This window comes from Nelusetta ayraudi, unplaced genomic scaffold (genome assembly GCF_046127955.1).
Source record: "Nelusetta ayraudi isolate G7.1 ecotype Tasmania unplaced genomic scaffold, CSIRO-AGI_Nayr_v1 ptg000042l, whole genome shotgun sequence".
NCBI classification, from domain to species: Eukaryota; Metazoa; Chordata; class Actinopteri; order Tetraodontiformes; family Monacanthidae; genus Nelusetta; species Nelusetta ayraudi.
In genome coordinates this window covers 12,778,801-12,800,871 of record NW_027466092.1, presented here as the reverse complement: position 1 = coordinate 12,800,871, position 22,071 = coordinate 12,778,801, and the positions used below count along the sequence as shown (strand labels likewise).

Below are 22,071 nucleotides of genomic sequence, written 5' to 3'. Positions count from 1 at the left end.
CCAAATCTATCTAAGCAATGAAATGTTCATGTGCCCGTTCACCGGGGCCATTTTCAGCAGCCTATCCTTTGTAGTACCGTCGAGCTACCACTAGGTGGCTCTCCAGCTCCACGCTATCTCCGCGTTTCGAACTGTGTGTGTGTGTGTGTGTGTGGGTGTGTGTGTGTGTGTGTGTGTGTGTGTGTGTGTGTGTGTGTGTGTGTGTGTGTGTGTGTCTAGGTTGGAGTGCGTAAAAAGGAGCTGGATGCTGTGATCTTTCTAACCATGATTAATGGCCCCATTCGAAGGTAAGGAGCTCAGAGGATAACTTCTTTTACTGTAAGCCACAGCGCTGCGGCACGGGGAGTGCTCTCTGCACCCGGCGCACCATGGAGACGGGGTAAACGGCGCCGCGGTGACAGAAGACGGCGCGGGGGGCGGCCTCCAGCTCTGAGAACGGGTCGAGTAGCAGTTTCTAAATTTGGGCCCAAACACACCTGGATGAGGGGGGGGGAGCGACTGAACATGTAGGTGTTCCTCTTAATGCTAGCTAGATAGCAGGCTAGCTAGCGGGGGCTAAAAAAGCCTGTTGGCCTCTGAGTTCACTGCAGTCACACCTCTTCCAATTACTTTATCAAATCTTGAGTGCCTGTGTGTGTGTGTGTGTGTGTGTGTGTGTGTGTGTGTGTGTGTGTGTTCACACAGCCTCCGGGGTGCAATGATGGCAGCGGACGCCTGCTCTTTCACTCTCGGCAGGTGTGAACATATTCATCAGGCCTGCCGAGCCTGGCGACACCCTCCGCTGTTATTGCATGGTTGTATTAAAAGAACTGGTCTGTGGCGTTACTCACCATACGGGGCACTATATAGGGGTTACGCCATTTTGTAGTGGTGTCCGAATACTCAATGTATCCCACCATGCATCGCTGAAAGTAACATACTACCGATTGTCACTAACCTGGCAATACATCCCATCATGCATTGTGCTCACGCTGACGAGGAAGACGGCAGGAGCCAATTGTTTTTTTTGTTTTTATTTTAAATGTGGCAAGACTCTTAGTATAGTGTGTACGTAGCACAAAAATGAATATTATGTGTAATACCGATTACAAAAAGTTTTCTTTTTTTATTTGGCTAATGAGTGCAGGGAGCAGGGAACAAGTGGGTGATTTTGGAAGAGGCTGAGTGTGCTCAGTCCCGCAGGCCGGGAGCGGAAGAGGTGTATTGTGGGTAGGACGTTTGCTCGGGTACTCACACTCCTTGGACATCCCGACTTCCAGGCACTTCTGTAGCCGACAGTACTGGCAGCGGTTGCGGGTGACTTTGTTGATGATGCAGTTTTTCTCCCGGTGACAAGTGTACACCATGTTCTTCTGGATGCTCCTCCGGAAGAAGCCCTGCGTGACACAGAAGACGCGGCGATGAGGACGACTTATTGATGTATTTTATGAACTGGATACCAGACTGGCTTTTTCCAGTGGCCACTCGAGGTACTGCAGCCCAAAACCCCACGTGGCCCAAACAGCAATAGAAGAATAAAGGCCTGTACAACAGCTGACATGACGCCTCCGTGCTGCAACACAGTTCATAATAAATCTTTCTGATGCGTCCTGGTGCATCACTTGGGTTACAGAGGCATGATGGGTAGGGACACCACGGAAGCCGGAAGCCAAAAACTTTTTGGACGTATGTGCTCGGTGAGCAACGCCGCCATATTGTACGAGTGCGACGGCATAGCAGGGAGCAGCTGTCTCTGCAGATGCATGTACAAAAAGAAATGACTGTGTGTATTTACTCAGTAAAAGACTTTCATAACCCTTCAGCGTACGGTTATTCTCAACATTATGACTTTTTATTGTGTGCTTTGGTCTCCCTCTGCAAACTCCCAGTGCCTCTGTCTCCCAGTTCCCCACAAAAAAACCCTTAATTACTTATAAGGTTAGAAAAAAAGAAGAAGAAGAGGGAAGAAATAAAGGATGAAGCCACACAAAAGGCCATGTGCAGCTGCAGCTCAAATGCAATGTGTGGGGAAAGAGTTAAGTCCTTAAAGGGTTTACTCTGTAAACTAATCTGGCCCGAGCCTAATTGTCAACATCGCACAAACTTGCCCCGATGGACGGCGGGGAAACGACACACGACAATAGAGAGCGTGGAGGAGTCCTATCAGATCCAAAGGTCAGCAGCAGGAGCCAAACGCACAGGGTGACCATAAAACCACAGAGTCGTTTACACAGTCAGAAATACACACTTCCAGATCCACGCCAAGCACGTTTCATGAGAAAGAAAACAGAGGCAGCGCAGGCAGGGACGGGAACCGAAAAAAAAAAAAAAAAAGGAGAAGGAAAAGGAATTCATCTTTTCCTTTGTTTTCTGTTTTTAAAAAAACAAAACAAATTAGAGGGCGCATTGGAAATATACCCGTGTATTAGATACGTGCTACAAAACAAGTCTCAGGGAGCTCATGTTACTGAGATAGTGAAGCAAACGGGGAGGTTTGCTATGTTCAGGCAGCAGCACTGGGCTCAGTGAGAGAAAGATGGCCATGCGTCTCTGCCCAGTCATCCCAGGACATGACCAGTCTATGAGAAATTTAAAAGATATGTGTATAAATGATATAACAGATGAACCTAAAAATATTACATAAAAAATAAGTCGTTTTTGCCAGCCAAGTTTTCTGAAAGCCAAATCTCTTTTTGACTCTTTTTGTGTGATTTTGACCAAGTCGTGTCAGAATGCTCCGCTGTCAGAAGCCTCTCCACAAAACAAATGGGCCCAACTTACTCCTGCGGGACCAACCCGGCACGCCAGATGGAATGTGTCCTCAATCCTGCAGATTTATCTCCCATATCCATCTGGTGGAGAGCCCACACAAAGCATTTTGAAGTGGGAGGCTGAAACCAGAAAAGGTGGCGGGAGTGGACAGGTTTGTTCAGCCGCCTGGAGCCTTGCAGGGGAGACGCTACCTGCACGGTGACACCCCCTCCTGCACCACCATGGTGGGACCCATGTCTTCCTGAAGCCGGAATGCTGGGAGTAACACGGAAACACGCCGGCCATCACGGAAAGCAGTCGCTGATATTTCGTCTCCTTTTAACGATGAAGTGGCTACAGCAGCAGCTTCCACGCTAATCTTTTCACAGCCATTGCCATTGTTAGCAATTTACTGTAACTCCGTCTCTCTAAGCTTCTTCTGTGTATGTGTGTGTGTGTGTGTAGTCGCTACCCGAGCAGCCGCCTCTTACTTCGCTACAGCCTCTTTATTCACAAATCAGGCCGATTGGTTCTGAGAAAAAAAAATCTGAAAACACTTTCCTTCACAGCGTGACGAGCTGGATGGGCTCGAGATGAGATATTTTCACGGTGCAAAATCAGAGTAAAACCAGCTGCCGTGCAAGATTAGTTGTTAACCTGTGTGGCCTCCCTGCTTCAACATTCCCCCCTCGTGTCGAAAGATAAAAAGAGGCTAATGCAAATCAGCCACAACTGAGCGGGTCCTTTCTGAGAGGAACTGGGGACCAATGTAATGCGGGTCAATGTCAGCATTGATGTGACGCAGTGGGACACTGCAGGCTAGGTTTTTGGAGGCTGGTGGGTGAGACAGCGTGGAGGGAGACAGAGGGAGAGGGGAGGCCGCTGCCAGGGAGACCCGGCCCACGCGGAGGGATTAGCCTCGCTGGCCGACAGATGGCCGGCAGTCCTAAGCTCGCAATTTGTCCCTCTCGGATCACCAGCCATCCACCATCACGGAGCGGAAGTGGTCTGCACTTCCGAAGCACGGTGGGAAAAAAAAAGAAAAAAAGAAAAGAAACACAACGTGTGGACAATCTGTTGGTTGGATCTGCTGGAACGTGGTACAGAGGTGGGTGAGGCCTGCCTGTGACTGTGGCTGCGGTTGACTCTCAAAGGAAGGCTCCTGCCTCCCACCTGATTTGATTTGCTAAATGCAACCTGTTGCTGAAGGTCACTACAATAACAAACAATAGCATTTAAAATAATAAACATCTCTGGCTTTCAATAAACTTTCCACGATTGAGGAAAGTCTATTCTGTACTTTGTGTGCTAAAAATGAACCGAGTTCTTAAGAAAAAAGTCCCTTGGTGATGTCCTGAGGGGCGCCAATACCGCTCCAAGGCAAGTGACAGCAACTAGACGGACGCTCTGTCTTCCATCTACCTCGTAGCTGCCTTGCTTTAGTCCTGAGTGTCAAAAAAAAAAAATCATATTTAGCAGGAAGCTAAAAGTGTGTGCAGGCTGTAACCAGAGGGTTAAATACGTTGGGGTTTTTGTAAAGTTAATTGTCGCACCTCTTCCGGTTTGGAATGCAACGAAAAGATCTGAAAACGCTGTCAAATGGGACCTTCTAAAACATCGACATCTTTAATGGTGGAACAGGGAACGGGGAAAACACCTTACGTAAGGAAGTTTTCCTCTGCGCGTCACTTCCTGTCCTGTCATCAGTGTTTAGTTTTGTTTTTCTCTGCCGCAGACAGTACAGTGGCCGGCGGGACAAACAATGCGGTGGGACTGAGTCTATTGGAGGACGGTCCCTGCAGCTGAAGCTGGGAGATAAATCCCTGCTCTCTCGGTGCTGCTGTGCATTATGTTCCCCTTTGATCCTGCGCTGGCCCGACCCTGACCCACGGGTCACCAGGGGATTGACCCACTCCCACCTCACGTCGGACAACCCAGGCGGGCCCCTCCCCCCACCGCCTGGTTGGACGTCGCTCGGCAGCCTCGTGGTCCTCTCGGTTGTAACGTGCCCCACCACACACACACACACACACACACACACACACACACACACACACACACACACACACAGACACACACACACACACATCTCCTCCCTCTAGGAGTCACCGCTTCCTGCCGCCCTTAAGCCTCTTTTTGTATCGCCGCTTAATCTGGCCAGTGACAAGAGCCCTCGGCGGGGCCGTCAGCCACCCTGCGGGGCTCAGAGATGGAGATGAGGACCGCCGTCGGAGGGAGACGAGGAGGAGATGAAGAAGCGGGGCGGCCGCATGCGTCATGTGCTCGCCGTCGACTACCTGGGGAGCGGAATGAGGCGCGCGCACCCGCGCATTCTTGTGCCTCACTCCCTTTTCACGTGTGTGTGTGTGTGTGTGTGTGTGTGTGTGTGTGTGTGTGTGAGGAAATGCTTTATTAAGTGGCAGGCGGGGGGAGGGGTCTGGAGTTGGCAAGTTCACCGCGAAGCCCAGGAATCCTCTCTTACGTGACTTTCACACTGTGCCCAGATTAAGAGTGCGTTCCCAGCCTCCCACTGTGTCCGTGCCTGCGTGTGTGTGTGATCCTGCCTATAATAGGGAGCAGCCTACACATTAGTAAAGACCGACCGCTCCGTAAGAGTTCCATTTGAAAGAAAAACACAAAAAGCACAACAAATACTTTCTTTTTTTTTTTTTTTGCCAAAAGCAGCATTTGGGGATTTCATAAATATGGTCGCTTCCTCTCTGTTGTGGTGGAAGTGAGCGGGCGGGCGGGCAGGCGAGCGAGCCCGCCGAGGCTGCCATGCCTCCAAGACAAAAACATAAACATGAGGGGGTGGGCATGCATATTTAATGTGCAAGTGTTAATATCTGCAGGGGTAAAAAGAAATAAAAAAGTGCAACGGCGGTGAGTATAGGCGCTGCGGTAGAACTTAAACAACAAACGAGGTCGCCGTCTCCCAGCAGCGGAGCTCCACACCGCCTCCTGTTTCCTCTGTTCGCCGAGGCCCCCAGGAAACGCCTTTGTAGTTGGGCGCGCTGCAGCAGAGCCGATGCGGCTAACCCTCAACTTACCCCGGTCTCTGATGAGACAGCCATATACGTTCACATGCCTGTAGTGTTGAATTATTAAGGGCGCTACGCCAAGTCATTTCTCTGAAGTCAGAGATACGGGGAAGCATCGTGAATTTTTTAAATTAGCTCTGCGGCTGTTGAGCGGCCGAGGCGGCTCGTGGCGGCGCCACTCCTGCTAGTTGACGAACTCGGGGTGCTGCGTTACTTAACTGTAGCCCCTTCTCACGCCACGGGAACTGTTGTCATCAACCTGTAACATCCGGCAAAAACGACTTTCTCTCAATCTGAACAAAAAATTACCTTGACCTACAAATCACCCAGAATTCTTGCGGAGGTGGGTCTAAGTGCTGAAGAATGCCGATTGTTTGGACAGCAAAAATACCAAAGCAAATTCCTGAAAAGTTGAACAAAGAATCAAGGCCTAAACAGGACAGTCCAGAACTGTGATTTGTGGGGAAAAAGAGACGAAAACCACACAGATTCCCAGGAATTATTTCATCCCGGTTGGAAGAAAAAAAAAAAAAATCCGGGAAATGCAACTTCCTGGAAACGCTGGCGGATAAGGGGCCTATATGCCGGAGAACCTAAAGAGTTTAGCTTCAGCTCAGATGGAGGCTACTATATCGCGGCGGAGCCCTCCGCTTTACAATAATCTACCTCGGCTACATCGGACAGCAGATCAGTTATTTTTAGCCTCGGCGGCGGCGGCGCGTCGAGTTCTGAGGTTTGCAGAGAAACCAGGCCGCGATTAATCCTAGATTAAGAGGGCGGAACATTTCTATCAAGGTTTAGGTGCAAGGTTTTATAATAAAAGACGCTGTGGGAATAACAGATGGTCCAAACGTGGGGATTCAACTGCTGTTTGCTCAAAGGGAGGCTGCCGACTGGTGATTGACGGCGGCGGCTACGTTCCCACCGCGCTGACGTGGGAGTGACGCGCTCGTCCTTCGTTCGCCCGCTGCTCAACCTTCAGTGCGAGAGAAACTGACGGAGCACATTTTTAAGAGCTTTCAACTTATCAGGAGTGATTCAGAAATCCGGGCCCTGAATGGAAGGATCCATCCCGCGCGACACGCGCACGATTGTCTTCTGATGATAATCATTGACTCAGCGGCGTCTGAGTTTTAGTCTGACCGCGCTGATGATCGGGGGCAGAGTAACTAACGCTCGGTTTGTTTCGCTCGTGGGCGGCGGCGGCGCCGTCAAACGAGCGCTCCCTCAGCTCCAGCGCTGCACAAGGTGTGTTTGAAACCGGCTGATCCTCCAGTATTTGCTGTGCGAAAGAAACCGCACCGGTCAGTCCCACGGGCGCAGGCATGCCAGCAGCTTCCATTCAGGATCATTATTTAATTTATTGCCACACTTTATTTGACAGCGGGGAGTGCTGTTATGATAATCAAACCCACGCAGCGCTGCGTGCAGAGAGAGGCTGCGAACATCGCCACCTAATGGAGGTGAGGGTTTGGGCTTTATTTAAAAACATGCGCACGCGTGCGCGCACACACACACACACACACACACACACACACACACACACACACACACACACACACACACACACACACACACACAGTGAAGGCAAGCTCCTATTCTGCCATCCAAGGTGTGAGAGGACGAAAACCTTGCAGCAGCTTCTATTGCCTCTTCTTCTGTGGTCAAACTTTCTCTTCAGTCAGACTCTGTTGACCGACTCTATCTTCTGCTCTGCACTTGTAACATTTCAGGAAAGTAAACAATAGCGTTAAAAAAATACTATTTTTTTAAAGTTCAACTGCTAATTCTTCCAGATATTTGCTCCATGCGCCCGCTAAGCGGAGCGCCGCAGTCGGTAGCTGTCCCGCTAGCCTGTAAAGCAGAGCCGAGGTCAGACCGGACTCGCTTTGTAAACTTTTTATAAGACGGATTTAAGGGAGCAGCTTGAGTTTCACGGAGCACTCGGAGGGCTGCTGTTAAAGGGTCGTTATATACGTTTGCTCCGATGTGCATCCGTCCGCCGGCTTCTCCCGCTCTCTCTCTCCTCCCTTTGCATTCTTCAGCCTCCCCCCTGCTCTGCTCCTCCCCTCCACCTCCCACCGCCGTGGTCTAATGCACCGACTGTCAGTCTTGGTGTCAATGAGTTCAGCCGCAGCGGCCCCTGCACCCGGTCCTCCTGATCCGCTAGCCTTCCAAGCAGCCGACCCGCTGCTGCTCTCCTCCTCGCTGTTCACGCCTGCCGGAGCACAGCGGCCTCTCAGCCTCTCAGCCTCTCAGCCTCTCAGCCTCTCGGCCTCTCGAGCTCCCGCTATCTCGCTGCCTGCAGTTTCCCAGATTTGTCTCGTTTCGCCTCCGTTTTGTACATTAGCCGTCTTTCGGCGCTTACACTTTCAGATTCTCCTTGCGCCGGGGTGTTTGCTAGTAAATCCACGGCAAGCTGCGGCGCTAAAAAAACACAGACCCAGTGAGCTCGGGTGGGAAACGAGGTTTCCAGTGCGCAGCCTGACGCACCATGCGAACACATGGCGTGCAGGAAGTTACTATCAGTGGGCGAGAAACTTCAGACTCCTCGTCTTCAGGTTATCTTCCGTCTTTGATCCTCTCCTCCTGAGATATCCCAGCAGTAAAATTAATTGCACAATATGACGTTTAGTCATGTTTCTTTGGGATGCAGCCAGAAGATCACACGGTGTGAAAACCCAGCGCTGCCTCTGGCCTTCTTTTTTTTTATTTTTTGCCGTCTGCTTTTGTCCTCCGTTGCCTCGTCTTTCATCACTGTGCCGACCAGCTGCGCGTTCCATGGAGAGACTGGCTGCACCGTCCATAAGTCAAGGGGTCTAACAGGCACCTGTCACTACCGCCACGGCCTGCCCTGCCCTGCCTTCATCCAGCCTCGCTCTTGCAACACAAAGAGCCGCAGTCATGAGAAAACCTTGCCGAGAGGATTTACAATCTCCCGCTGGGGTAAATCCCAGCGTGCTTAAGGCTCCTGACGGAGGGCGGGTGGGGGTGGTGGTGGTGGGGGAGAGAGGGCAGCCAGTCCATGTGCGAAAACGTTGAGATCAGAGTCACCTGCCGATCAGTTAAAAGCATCTTTGGCCCCGGACGGAGCTTGCGGCGCAGCGCTCCGGGCTCTGCACCTTCGGCAGAAGTGCGATAAAGAGGTGCGTGAGCGCTCGGCACTGACAGGGGAACACGTGTGTAGGCACGCATCGAGCACGGGCTGATAAAGAAGTGCAATGGGGGGGAAGAGGCCTCCTCAGCACCTGGGCTGCTTGACTGTATTGATAAAGGACCGTCAACACCGACACGTCAGCAGGGCTGATAAAGCAAAGCCTCGCTAGATAACCTGCGCCAGAGCGGCGGCAGCGAGCGTTATGCAAAACTCACCCCGCTAATGTTTTGGAACAACAACAACATCAGAACTCTTTGTTGTTGTGTGTGGGAGTTGTGGACACAGGCCCTTTTGTGATGTCACCCAGGGCAGTTGAAACCTGGCTGGCAGCTCACAACACCTCCATCCATCTTGGTCCAAAAAAACGACTGGTTTGAGCAAGAAACTAATATTGGGTTTTCCTACAGGAGGCTGTAACCAGAGGGCTAAGCATGCTGCTTTCTGGTGATTCTTTGCCATGCTTTTTTTTAATGGTGTGAAGCTGCTTCACTGGAGTGTTAGAGTCAACAAAGAAGACCTGTCACAACATGAAGCATCTCGCTCGGATTGACGCCTCTGCAAAACATATTGTGTGAAAGCGAAATGGACAATTTTTGTAGAAAGATGCAATTTCGGACTCGCAGCCGAGGCCTGCGCGCACATTTTGACAATGTGAGAAACAATCAAACGGAAAAGCATCAAATCCCCACGGTAGCGCTCCACGTTTCCCCGCCTGCCCGCCCGCCCTGTGGCGGAGACGAACATCTTGCTTGCTCGGCAGATTCAGAGGAAGACTGGGAGTCTCACCTTGCAGCCCTCACAGGCGCTGACACCATAGTGGTACCCTGAGGACTTGTCCTGGCACACAAAGCAGGGCTTGTAGACGCGGGGCGGCGGGGGAGGCGAGGGTGGGCTTGGCACTATCTCCTCTGAGCTGGTGCTCTGGGTCTCTATCGCTGTGGAGAGAGAGAGAGAGGGGGGGGGGGGGGTGGGGTGGGGGGGGGGGTTAGCGAGGTGGCCCGGCAGAGTTTCAGCACCAGATCGATACCACCGAGGGCACACCAGCACGCAACCTAAAACAACCTGACCCAGGCGGCTGGTAAAACAAACAAAACAGCAGCGAAAAACAGCCGAACGGAAGGTGAGTCGTGTTCTATCAGCGTGTTTACAGAACGAATCAAAGAGCCAGGGACACTTTCTGATTTGAGTCCTGCAGAGGAGAGAGCTCTGAAAATATCATCAGCAGTCTGGCAAACACACACACACACACACACACACACACACACACACACACACACACACACACACACACACACACACACGTCACAGAAGTGAACAGCTTACTTAGTGTATTACCATTTCATTTCTAAAATTATGGCTTTGTGTGTGTGTGTGTGTGTGTGTGTGTGTGTGTGTGTGTGTGTGTGTGTGTGTTTCGGCAAGAGTCTGTTTTGCCTCAAGTGCTCACAGACAGGATCTCTCATGACGCAACCCCAAAGATTGCACTCATTATGCAAGTGTTTAAAAACAAGCGGATGACACTACGACACACTGTGCACACTGGCACACAGGACGTACTGGATGAAGCAGAGAGAGAGAAGAAGAAGGAGTGCAGACAAGGTAAACGGTCAGTTCTGATCCGCCGTGCCCATAACAGACATACCCTTATTATCCACTTAGTCCCCATCAAAGACGGACACAAATTCTTTTTTAAATGCAATATCAGACCAAGCAGAAAAAAGGGACCTGTTTATATGGTTAAAAAAAAAAAAAATTGCAAATCTGATAAACCAAACAGCATGTGAGCCACTTCCCTATTTTTCTGCGCTTGTAAACAAAGAGGCCTGGGTGGTGTGGGAAGTACCCTGCTGCCGTCCTCATGTAATATGTATTGCACTTTGACCTCAATATCCTGTGCGTTACAAAACACAGCCCTTTAGTCAAATTTGAAAAAAAAACACAAAAAAAACAAGTACTGGCAGCATGCTAGCGGATTACGACGACAACGGAGACGAGGGCCAAGTTGAAAAACGCCGCGGCGTGTTTGCTGTGCAGCTCCGACTCTGCCATTAACCGTCTGACAGATGTGTGTTTGTGCAGCGGTGACAAACTTGGCGCTCGGCGGCGTCAAGACAAACCGGCCGCCCTGCTGGAAGTTCAAACTGCGTCCTCGTCCTCCTGGCTGGGGGTTGTGCGCGTGCGCCTTGAACACGCCGGCGTTTGGGCAGCACGGCGAGCCGAACGGGGCCAACGGGAGGGACGGAGGAGGAGGAGCGGCGGCGGCGGCCCGGGAAGCGCCTGCAGCGGCGCTCCTGTGTAAATAAGCCGGCTATATTTAACAGAGCGGGCTGGTTCAGCAGGCCCGTAGTACAGCTGTGAACACACCGCACATGACAAAGACAAACAGCGAGCCCGGTCCCGCTGCCGGACCCTTCCAACGGCGCCCATCGCGTTGCCGATTTAGCAGGAGGAGAAAAAAAAAAGAGGAAAAAGTCTTTCTCCCTTTCTGGACACATGCTGTTGTGGTTTTAACTCACCAATCTGCTGCATGCACTGCACTGCATTGCAATGCATGCAGCAGATGGTCCAGGAGATTATGGTCAGTAAAACCAAAATAACCCATCCCGATGGTCGGACAGTCAGATAAGGTCAAGGAATTTTAGAAAGCACCAAAAAAAAAGCACAAAACAACGCTGGAATCTGGTCGGCTGGTTATTAAAGGCAGCAGATTTAAAGGACTGGGCTGAAAAAGACTGGATTGGACTGGGCTGAGAGGTACTTGACTGGACTGGGCTGAGAGTCACTGGGCTAAGAAGGACTGGGCTGGACTGGGCTGACAGGGACTGGGCTGACAGGGACTGGGCTGAGACTGACTGGACTGAGAGGGACTGGGCTGAGACTGACTGGGCTGGACTGGGCTGAGAGTTACTGGGCTGAGAGAGACTGGTCTGAGAGGGACTGAGCTGGACTGAGAGGGACTGGGCTGGACTGGGCTCAGAACGACTGGGCTGGACCGGGCTGAGACTGACTGGGCTGAGACTGACTGGGCTGAGAGAGACTCTGGCCTAACAGCAGTGGAGCAACATGTCGCAACACCCGAGGAAACGCGCAATCAGGCCCTCCGATCGTCACAGCCGGTCATCTACGGAGGCCAGATGTCATATCTTGCTTGCACAACAGCGCCTCTTGGAGCAAACGCTTGCAAAACCAAGGCAGTGACGTGGGCGAGCAACGCAGAGAGAGAGAGAGAGAAACTTCTCAAGTGGTGCAAGACGGCAGCGCGAGATTGTTAATAGAAGGAGAGTAGAAACAGGCAGAGAATGTACGAGCGGGGGGAGGGGCGGGGTTGAGGGGGTTCAAAGATGCAATAAACAGGTTTATGTAAACAACAGCAACAAAAAAAAAAAAAGGCGGTGGAGACGACAGATTGTTATCGCCTTCCGCTGCCACTTTATTGGCATCATTACGGCCGCGTGCTCGGCGCTCACGCCCAGCAAATGAAAATCTACATACGGCAGCCCTTACATAACACGGTATATTTTCTCATTAGAGAGAAAGAGAGAGAAAATATGAATAATTATTTCATCCGCTGCATGGCTGCAATGCTGCGGACGGATTGCGGCCGCGGCGTTATTAGCGCGGGTGCCGAGCTTGTTCATCCAGGTTTAAGCCGCGCTCATTACAGACACATCCACATAAACAGATGTGGCACCCGCCCCCTGCACATACAGTAGAAAAAAATGCATCAATGCAAGCTAGGAGCGGGAAGGGGCGGAGGGGGGGCTTTCTGAAATCATTACGAAAAAAACGAGGAAAGCCCTCATCTGTAAGACGCGCGTAAACACGGATGCACTGACAGAATGCAACGGGCTTAATGAGGGTGCCCATGGAAAAGAAGGAAAAAAATCTGGGACACAAGGACAAGAGACTTTGAGGGGCTGGCGACTGTAATTAAATACAATGGCTGGCTTCTGCAGGCCGGTCGGGCCGAGGCACGGAGCACAAACAATGGCGGGCCTGTGGGACGGCGGAGGGACGAAGGGGCTCGGCGGCGAGGACGCAGCTACTTAGCCCCTCAGCAGCCCTCATGCAGCCATTATTCAGCACCCCATCTGCATCCAGGCTCTGATCAACACCAGCCCGCCAGACAAGCCGGCCCATTGTGCGCTGCACGGGAAGGAGGAGAAGAAGACGACGGAGAAGAAGAGGGGAAAAAAAGATCATGCGCGCAAATACTGGAAGAAGTGACTCACACTCGGCTGGAGAGCGTCCGTGCCCCCCCCCCCCACCTCTTGCAACATGTTAACGTAAAAAAGAGTCCCGTTGTGCGTGCATGCGGGTGTGAGTGCAGGTCTGAGTCGCTTTGGGAACCATGACGGCACATGGAACCTCGTCCTTCTTTTTTTGCAATGATAAGGCTTGAGTGGATAAACAATAGCAGAGAAATGTGTTGAGATGCACCAAAAAATAAAACTAAACTAAACTAAAAAACTCGGACTGAAATCTTGGCATGTTGCTGGACCGATCCCAGTAGCAGCAGCAGCAGCAGCAGCGAACCAGACGTTGAACCAAACAGCACACGCCAATCAAAAGCTGTTGTGGGAATCTGAACCTTCCCTTTAATAATTAATAATAAATAAAGATGAAACGCGACACACTCTCCGAGCCGCAATTTTTACTTTCTGCCACAACAACGCAACGTCCGAGCGCCGCCGTGGAAGCACCCGGGTATCCTGATGACTTAATGCAGGCGGGGGAGGTGGGGCGGGGGGTGTTGGTGCTCAGGGCCAAAGCAGCGGCTGTTTTAATTAAGTCCAAGTGCGAGCGGCCTTGTGATGAGGCCCTTCACATTCTCATTTGCATACATCATGAGCCATGAGTGCACTCAGAGGAGAGCGGCGGCCTCTCAGCTGCGCCCCCGAGCCGCCACACGTAGGTTGATTTTACTATTGAGCATTTTTCAGTCATGGACTTCCTTTAAAAAAAATGACATTGCCCAGAAAATTCCCAGAAAAGTTACGTCCGAGCGTGACGACACCTCAGGTCATGCACTGCTGTGTCTCAGCTTGTTTTGATTGGCCGATACGTTCTGATGCATCATGTGAGTCACAGAGACATGATGGGAAGTGACACTACTGCATAACGCACAAGTAAATTCAAGGTGTCTGACTTCTTCGGCTTCTCCACTAAAACGAAAAGGCGGCCATATTGGAGGCCTGCCGGTTGCGACGAGGCCGTTCCAACTCAAACCGTCTGGCTAGCATCTCGAGGTTCAGCTCCGGGTGAGTCCTCTGAGATTTGATTACCATCATTCCCACTTGGTTACTCTGCCCAGCTGCGAAGCATATTAATGAGATTTCACCGTCATTAGGGGGGCAGGGATAACCACATTAGCGCGCCGCAGGCCCGGCCTGTGGGACTGTGGCGAAGACAACTGGAGAGAATCAACAGAGTCGCTCTGACACTCAGGACCCCCACTCTGTCCAATCCCACCACGTCACGGCCCACTGTACTGCCAACACTATTGGGTTATTGGGGCACGCACCCACACGAGCATGCACATGCTAGCCATGTGTAAGATGGATGAGGGAAGCGAATAAAGGCCCATTTGTCTCTGCAGACAGACCACAGTGCCACATTAAGCTTTGAGTGCATTAAGCGCCGCTTTGAAGTCTGCTTAAAATAATGAAGTGGGACGGACAATGTAACAGCCTGGGGGAGCGGAGAGACTGACATTTCGTGAGCGTCCATAAAAAAAAAAAATCCCTTTCGGTGCAGAGACACAGGCCGACATACCTTGTGCACGCCGTCTATTTTTTGCACACGTTATTGCTCTTTCCATTTCAGGACTTTGGAAGAGGGCCGACGTGGAAAACACTGGTGCAGCAGCGCTGTGTCAGCACTACTCGGCAGGCCTGGGGAGGGAAATAGGACCGTTTCCTCGCTCACAGGGAAATCCTGCCATTCTCTCGCAGAGCGGCGGAGCGGCTTTCCGTTGAGAAGAAAAAAAAAGAAGAAAAACAGAGAAGGGCTCCGTTTGCTGCCTTCGCATCGATTACTGGCGGCAAAAAGCAGAATAAGAACGGGATCGAGGATGTGCGTGTGTGTGAGAGTGTGTGTGCGATCACACGCTAGCAGGCACCCGCAGACTGACAGCTGTAAGCAGAGCAACAGTGGGGAGTGTTTGTGTTTAAACACAGAGTGTGAACAGTTATTGGACTGGTGAAGGGAAGGAGTCTGGCAGCGGGGCAGCTAGACATGAGAAGGAACACACACACACACACACACACACACACACACACACACACACACACACACACACTCACACACTCACACACACACACACACACACACACACACAGAGGAAGCGGAATCAGTGTAGCTAGCATGGAGAAAGGCTACAGACAATGCAAACTGACAAATTCCATCTTTCCTCTTTGTAATTTATTACCTCACTGACGGTCCCTCACACCGTCCAACGCTGAACCAGCAGATGTTTTCACGCTAAAACCACCATGTTGTGTTTGCACCAGGCCGTCAGACAGCTAGCTACGGCTGCGAAAATGCACTTTTAACACATTTTATCAACAAAAGCTTCCCACAAACAGTACACAACGGCTTTGAGATGTATTACCATCATTCATTATTTTTATTTGGTCAAGAAAAGACTGATTTGGTTCACTAATGGTTTACTGAAGACACACACTTACTAAAATGTCTCCAGCGTCTCCAGCTTCCCATCTGGCGCTCATTCCCGCCTGTATCACGCGTGTCGTGAATGCAAGAGTGTTTGGCTGGAAGGGCAACTTAGGAGGATTACTAAGGACACCCCCCTGCCCTCCTGTGCCTCACCTAAGCTGCTGGGTTGTCGCGCACGTGCAGTGCACCCTCTGCATTAGAGCGGAGGAGAGGAAGGGAAAACACAAGCGGGAACAGAGAACTGAGGGGGTCCCAAAAATAAATTGAAAATTATTCTCCCGACGCATCTTGACAGTGCAGAGAAACGACAGCCCGAAGCCACTGAAGGATTCAAATTTGTGGCAGACACAGGAAATAGATGTGACAGCTTGGGGAGGGAGGAAAAAAACGGCTGCGTGATATGAGTGAAGGCTATGCTGGTTCCAAGAGCGAATAGTGACGGTTAGCGCTCGTCCAAAGCCAGGCTGCTGCTGTTGCAAAGAAAACACATGCATGAGAGGAGTGATGGATGAGGGTCCGAGTAGAGGCCGAAGGCCAGGGGGCTGCAGAGTGAGGAATCCTTGTCCGTCATGTCCTCAAAAGCAGGAAATGGTGGGGAAAGCCCCGGCGTAGCTTTGAGTGCAGGCTAATTTCTTGATTCATTCATTCGTCCTCATATCCGTGCACGCCCGGAGGAGGCCTGCGTCTGCAAGCACGCTTTAGTGCGTGCGTGCCGGGGCGAACACCGCGTACGCCAAACGCTTGCATTCGCCCTTTCGCGTGTGAAGTGCAGCGCAGCGCCGTCTCGGGCGCGTCTGGTTTTTATCAGGCCCGTCGGCCCCCACCGTGTTCCCCAGCTCTCCTCCAGGGGCCCGAGATAACTTCCCTCTGCACGCTGCCAGGCCTCTGAAATAACAACACACCAGGTTTTCCTATCACTGCAGGCCCGGGGCCCGACAGAACTGAGAACACGTGTGGACTGAGGGGAGGGTCTGAAGGTGAAGTCTGAAGGGGATGGATCCCCTTTGCTCTCCACCGCAAATCCACAATTCAGACGATGGTTGAAGCCACCGAGGGGGGAAATTTTGTCTAATCCCAGCAGCATTCCGCCACTCATGGATCTGTCTGTGCAGGGAATCAAAGAATAAATAAATAAAAAGTGGATGGATGCAGCCAAGTGTCTCGCCCGGCAACAGGGCTCCCCTGCAAGGCCTTGGTAACACGGTGTAACTTTAACCCAGCAGCTGTCCGTGCTCGCTGACTGACAGTGGGACTATGCGAGTTGGCACTCGCCCCGGGGCGACTGGAGGAGGTATTTGGCATGAGCCGGTGGTGCGGGACATTGTGGTGGGCACGGAGAGAGGGCGTGGGGGGGGGGGGGGGGGAGACAGCATGTGGCGCTGCAGAGGATGCCAGACCGCGGCCGGGCAACAGCGCCGTGCCGGAGCAGGACGTCACACTCGGGCGGTGACAGCGGGCGCAACGGCAGATCCTGAAACACGGGTCAAACCAGGTCTGCTGAATTAGCACGACAGGCCAGGGAGGTAAGGAAAAAAAAAAAAGAAAATCCTTGCGTGTCCGTATTAAGGGCGGCTGCAAAGCTTCATCAATCAAGGAGGATTAATGAGACTATATTCTATTGTTAATCCACATCCCAAATAAACACCGTGTTTGCCAACAGCGGGTCCACAGTCGAACGTGAAGGGCGGATGAAACACATTCAACAGCTCGGCAGCCGAGCAACATCGCTGACCCACATTGGGAGGCATCGCGAGGGCAGCAGAGCGAGGAGCAGCAACAGAGCTGCTGCTGTGGGGAGAGGCGACGATAAAGATAGAGGAGGAGGAGAGAGCATCTGAGGAGAGGGAAGCGCTGAGCAAAGACAAACATTTCTAAAGCCGGCCACAAAATTAGAGCAGCACGCTGCTGCCGCGTCTGCCTCCGCGGGCACCATCAAGGTGCAGCTTCACAGGGGGCTGGTAAACACCTTCCCCTCGGCTGCTGCCTCTTGACAGCGGGGGTGGGGTGGGGTGGGGTGGTGGTTGCGGGGGGGATTCCAGCTCCAGGTTGCTCATTGGACGGCCTCGAGGACATACGTCCACGGATCTGAAGCGAAACCTTTTAACAAAACGCTCCTTAACGTCGGTAATGAGAGAGAGAGAGCCAAAAAAAAACACATTCACGAAACATTAAGCTTCCCTGTTACAGAGTGCTGCCGCTGGATAATTATAGAATTGTGCGTGAGCAGTCTGGAGCGTTCTTTTTTTCCCCTCCACAACCCCCCTACGCCTGCTGCGATAAATGCACTCATGCATATCGCGCAGGAGCCAATGAGAAACCTGGTGCACGCTCGGCTCCGGATCCGAGCGTCGGGACACTGGAGAAGCATTCGAGATGTGCGCCTTAATCTTCTGGCACACGCTACATTTTTTAAAGAGCGCCAGAGCCCAAACCCAAAGGTCAACGACATTGAGAGACACCTTGCAAGAGGCCCAGGGGGACCGAAAATACCCCGTGACCTTAGAGTTATCACGAAAAGAGCGGCAGAGTGTATGAATGACGTCTGGGGATGAATGTTGTGAGCGTACATTGCGATTCAGATCAGGCTGGGGGGGGGGTTCCTCCGATCGGTGGCGCGCTCTCGGCTTTTTTAACAATTCCAGATAAAGAAATAGCGGACAGCACTATTCTGTCTGCCGGGGGGGCCCAGATGACACCCATACACATTAACCAGGGCCCCATTCATCTTTATTGAGCCGAGTGCCACACACAGTGTTTGAAGGCCAAAGCTCTCCCCCTCATGAATGCTCCTGCTGGAGTGTTTGCTCTTCACTCACTCGAACAGAGAGGTTATCTGACCATTGATACCCGCTAATCCGATGTGACTAGCAGCATTCAGGGCCCTCTCTCCGTTCTTAAGCGCATATTTAACGGAGGAGGAAGAGGGTCATAAATATGAAGGGGAGCAAAGGGGGCTATTTGCATCAGAGGGACTGAAGTGGGCTCCAAGGGCCCTGGAGAGGGGGGGGGGCAGGGTGCGGGGGAGGTCGAGGTGGAGCGAAAAGGAGGTGGTGGTGGTGGGGGGGGGCAAGGGATCAAGACAGAGAGCGGGGGTGGGGGGGTGAAGCTCATGAGGATCAGGGGGAGGAGAAGAGAGGATCACCGGGGACGGGGCTTTGTCATGTTAAACTGCCTCTCTTGACTCACGTCTCATGTTTTTTCTCCGTCTTCCTCTCGTCCTCTCACTCTCTACGCCGACGACACAATAGTCTATCACAGGGGAACAGATTACGAGGGGGGTTTTGATCTCCTCGGCTTCAGGGGGCGGGGAGGAGGAGGAGGAGGAGGAGGCTGCGCGAGGGGCCTCGCCGGGTGCTTCCGTGACTCGCTGCTACGCCCGCGCTAAATAATGCACCTTTCCCACGGAGGCTGTATCCCTTACAGTCCAGACGCCCATTTAAGATTTGTCAGCCCACGTAGCCGTCAACATGAGTTAGAGCGTATAGTCGGGCGCGCTTGTAATTTTACCCCCGGCTTCAAGCCTCGGCAGGCAAGCTAACATTCCTACACTGTATGGCGCTGAAACAGTCGCCTTCATAAATTACCCCGACGTGCAGATGTGGAGGGGGCCGAGCATGTGATCTCGCTGGCTGCGTCGACTGCGCGAGCCTCGGCCGGTTAAAGGTGGCGGACAAGGAGATGCGGCAGGCGAACCATTATCCTGTCACGGGTTTGTTAATGAGCTTAATGATACTCGGTACTGAAAAGGGTGAACAGGTCAGCACGAGGGTTAAAGCGACCTTAAGACCCCTGGCTGGCCAGACAGCTGACACACATAGGCAGAGACGTAAAAACAAGCTAGCTGCACATAGTCAGACAAAAAACACTAAACATAAACAGATACACTGTCGTATCGCTGTATGTCTGCTGTATGTCGTGTTGGATATGCTAGTGCTAACAAATACTGGGGTTAAGAGGCAAAGAGTGCTGTTCTCCAGCCGTAGCGACGCAGAGTGAAGGGTAGTTAGTGGTGGTTAGCATCAGCCACCAGACACCCGTCACTTGGTGACGAATGACACACAAGCTTAAGACGGGACTGAATGGCCGAGTTTGTAAAGCCGCCGATGCTCCGGAGGTGTATCGGCGTGAAAGCAGCAACAAATAATCAATAATAAATAACCTCTGATGCTCTTTCACGCACAGACTGTAACGTTAAAAGATCAAAGATGAAAGCTCTTGTCCCACCTCCCCTCCTGAGGCTCGGGCTTTGAAAAATACTGCAATAAACAGTGCGCTGTGCTAGCGGGGCGGCGCAGTACCATGAGATTTTGATAGGATCGCGTCTCCCCAGTGCTCACTCAGAGAGGTCACAATGAATCACCGTCTTCCTCGTGGGGAGAAACGCAGGCAAAGTGCACGGGCCAAAAACTACGATTAAAAAAAAAGGTCTAGGAGCGCGCCAGCTGGAAACACCTCCGACACGGCGCAGCCGGGCGCCCGCTCTCCCACTCATGCCCTCTAATGATGACTGATGACGCGCATTTGATTCAAACGTCTGACGCGCGCCGTCGGGGGGCTGCTTAGTGGAAGATTTGGGCAGAGCGAAGGCGGGAGAGCGGCAGGGCGGGAGGCAGAGGCAGGCTCGTTTGTCTTTGGAGTCGGTTCTAATGAGAGGGAGGGAGGGAGCGGGAAAAGAGAGAGAAAACATTGGGGGGAAATAAAGAAGCGAGATGCTTGCTGATAGCGCCGGGAGGTTGAGTTTAGCTCGCTGCTTAGGAAAAAAAAAGGGGCTGAGGAGGGCAGGCAGGGCCATCAAGAGAGCAGTGGGACGTTAGCAGAATTTAATGAAGGACATGTTTAGCTTCTTCTGCTGGGGTCTGTTGCTGCCTCCCCCCCCTCCTTCCCTGTGTGTGTGTGTGTGTGTGTGTGTGTGTGTGTGTGTGTGTGTGTGTGTGTGTGTGTGTGTGTGTGTCTGTGCCTCGGCAGACACTAATTTCCTGCACGGATACCTGACCTTTCAGAGTAGCTCGAGGGGAACCATTTGATCGTGACACAGACTCGCACACAAGCACACATACCATTTCCTGTGATATGGCCGGCCACCAGTTAGCGGGACGCTTTTCTTATTTTTCTATTGAGACAACCCTGATCTTTCTCTCGCACTTCCAAAAAAAAATATAGATTTTTTTTTTTTCAGATTTGAAAAGAATAACCTCCTTCAAGGAGCTGACTTTATTTGAGGGGGCAACTGGGATAGAAACAGCAGGCTGCATGTTAGTTCTTGCACCCACAAGATAAAAATAAACACACCTCTGATTTACGGGCCACATTTGGTTCACTTTGCTTCCGAGTTGCCGCCAGCTCAGCCGTATTCCTGCAGCTCTAGGTTTCAATGCTTTACTTTTCTTCTTCTGCAAAAACTCACATTTTGCCATTTCAAACACACGTCCGTTACGGCGGCACTGCGACCATCTGCGGCAGCGGCCGGGCCTCGGCGCAGGCCGTTGCAGTCGGATTCAAAACACAACCGGTCGCGTGCATGTTAGTGCGCACGAGTGGAGCCGCGCTTCTCTCCCCCCCCCCCCCGTGCGCACCAGGAAGCAGCCCTGCCAAAAACAATAAATGGAGGAAACCTGAGCCGAGGCCTCAGGTGAGCCCGCTGATAGTGCTCCCACCACCCCTCCCCTCACCCCCACCCAGCCTCCCACCCTCCCCCTCTCCCCCTCTGGGGTCCAGTTAACCCCAGCTGGCCTCTGCCAAATGCTGCGTCCCTTCTGCCTCGTGACCCAGGCGTTATCGTGACCTGGGGGAGGGGTGGGGGGGTTGGGGTGGGGGGGTGGGGGTGGGGTTACTGAGGGAGGTGGGAGTGAGTTTAGTGGCGGCGGGAGTCAGTCTGAGTGCCGCTCGTCGCGACCCACTTCCACCACAACAAGGAGCGCACACCTCTCCCAGTTAACTCCGTCCATTAAGCTAAGTGGGGCCAATCAATTATGCAGCAGCTCCCGATGTATAATTCAAAGAACAAGAGGATCTGTGATGAATAGCGACACACGCCGGTTTAGGAAGGAGCGCCGCCACTTTCAATGCCGGCTCGAAAGTAATACCGCCAGAGAGAGAGAGAGAGAGAGGGTGAGAGAGAGAGGGAGAGAGAGAGAGAGACAGTTCAATGGGCGCAGAGGGGGGGGGGTTCGTGTCGGACGGACAATGCCAAGCCTGTCAGTCGGGGATGAATAAATAAGCATTCGGATGCAAAGCACCGGACAAACAATCAGAAGCGCCGCTAACGGGAGGAGATGGAGTTACAGGAGTTAAGAGGGCCGATGATGGGAGAACGGGGGGCGGGGGGGTTGGTGGAAGGCGGGGCAGCTTATGGAGGGAATGATAAAGGCTGAGTGATCAGGGGACGAAGACACGGCCAAAAAGCACAAAACGCGCAAAACGCAAAACTGGGAAAGAGGGAGCGGAGACGAGAAGAAAGTAGGACAG

General features: G+C 52.3%; 1 protein-coding gene across 4 annotated transcripts in view; it reads right to left on the bottom strand.

Annotated features, from left to right (window-relative positions):
- raraa (retinoic acid receptor, alpha a) overlaps positions 1-22,071 on the bottom strand; it is a 147,300-nt gene that overhangs the window by 9,321 nt on the left and 115,908 nt on the right. For all 4 annotated transcript variants that reach the window (XM_076034554.1, XM_076034556.1, XM_076034555.1 and 1 more), the window contains 2 exons: positions 9,715-9,863; positions 1,235-1,376 (listed from right to left, as the gene is read on the bottom strand). In XM_076034554.1, the coding sequence (XP_075890669.1) occupies positions 1,235-1,376; positions 9,715-9,863 (291 nt within the window). The remainder of the gene's footprint in view (positions 1-1,234; positions 1,377-9,714; positions 9,864-22,071) is intronic.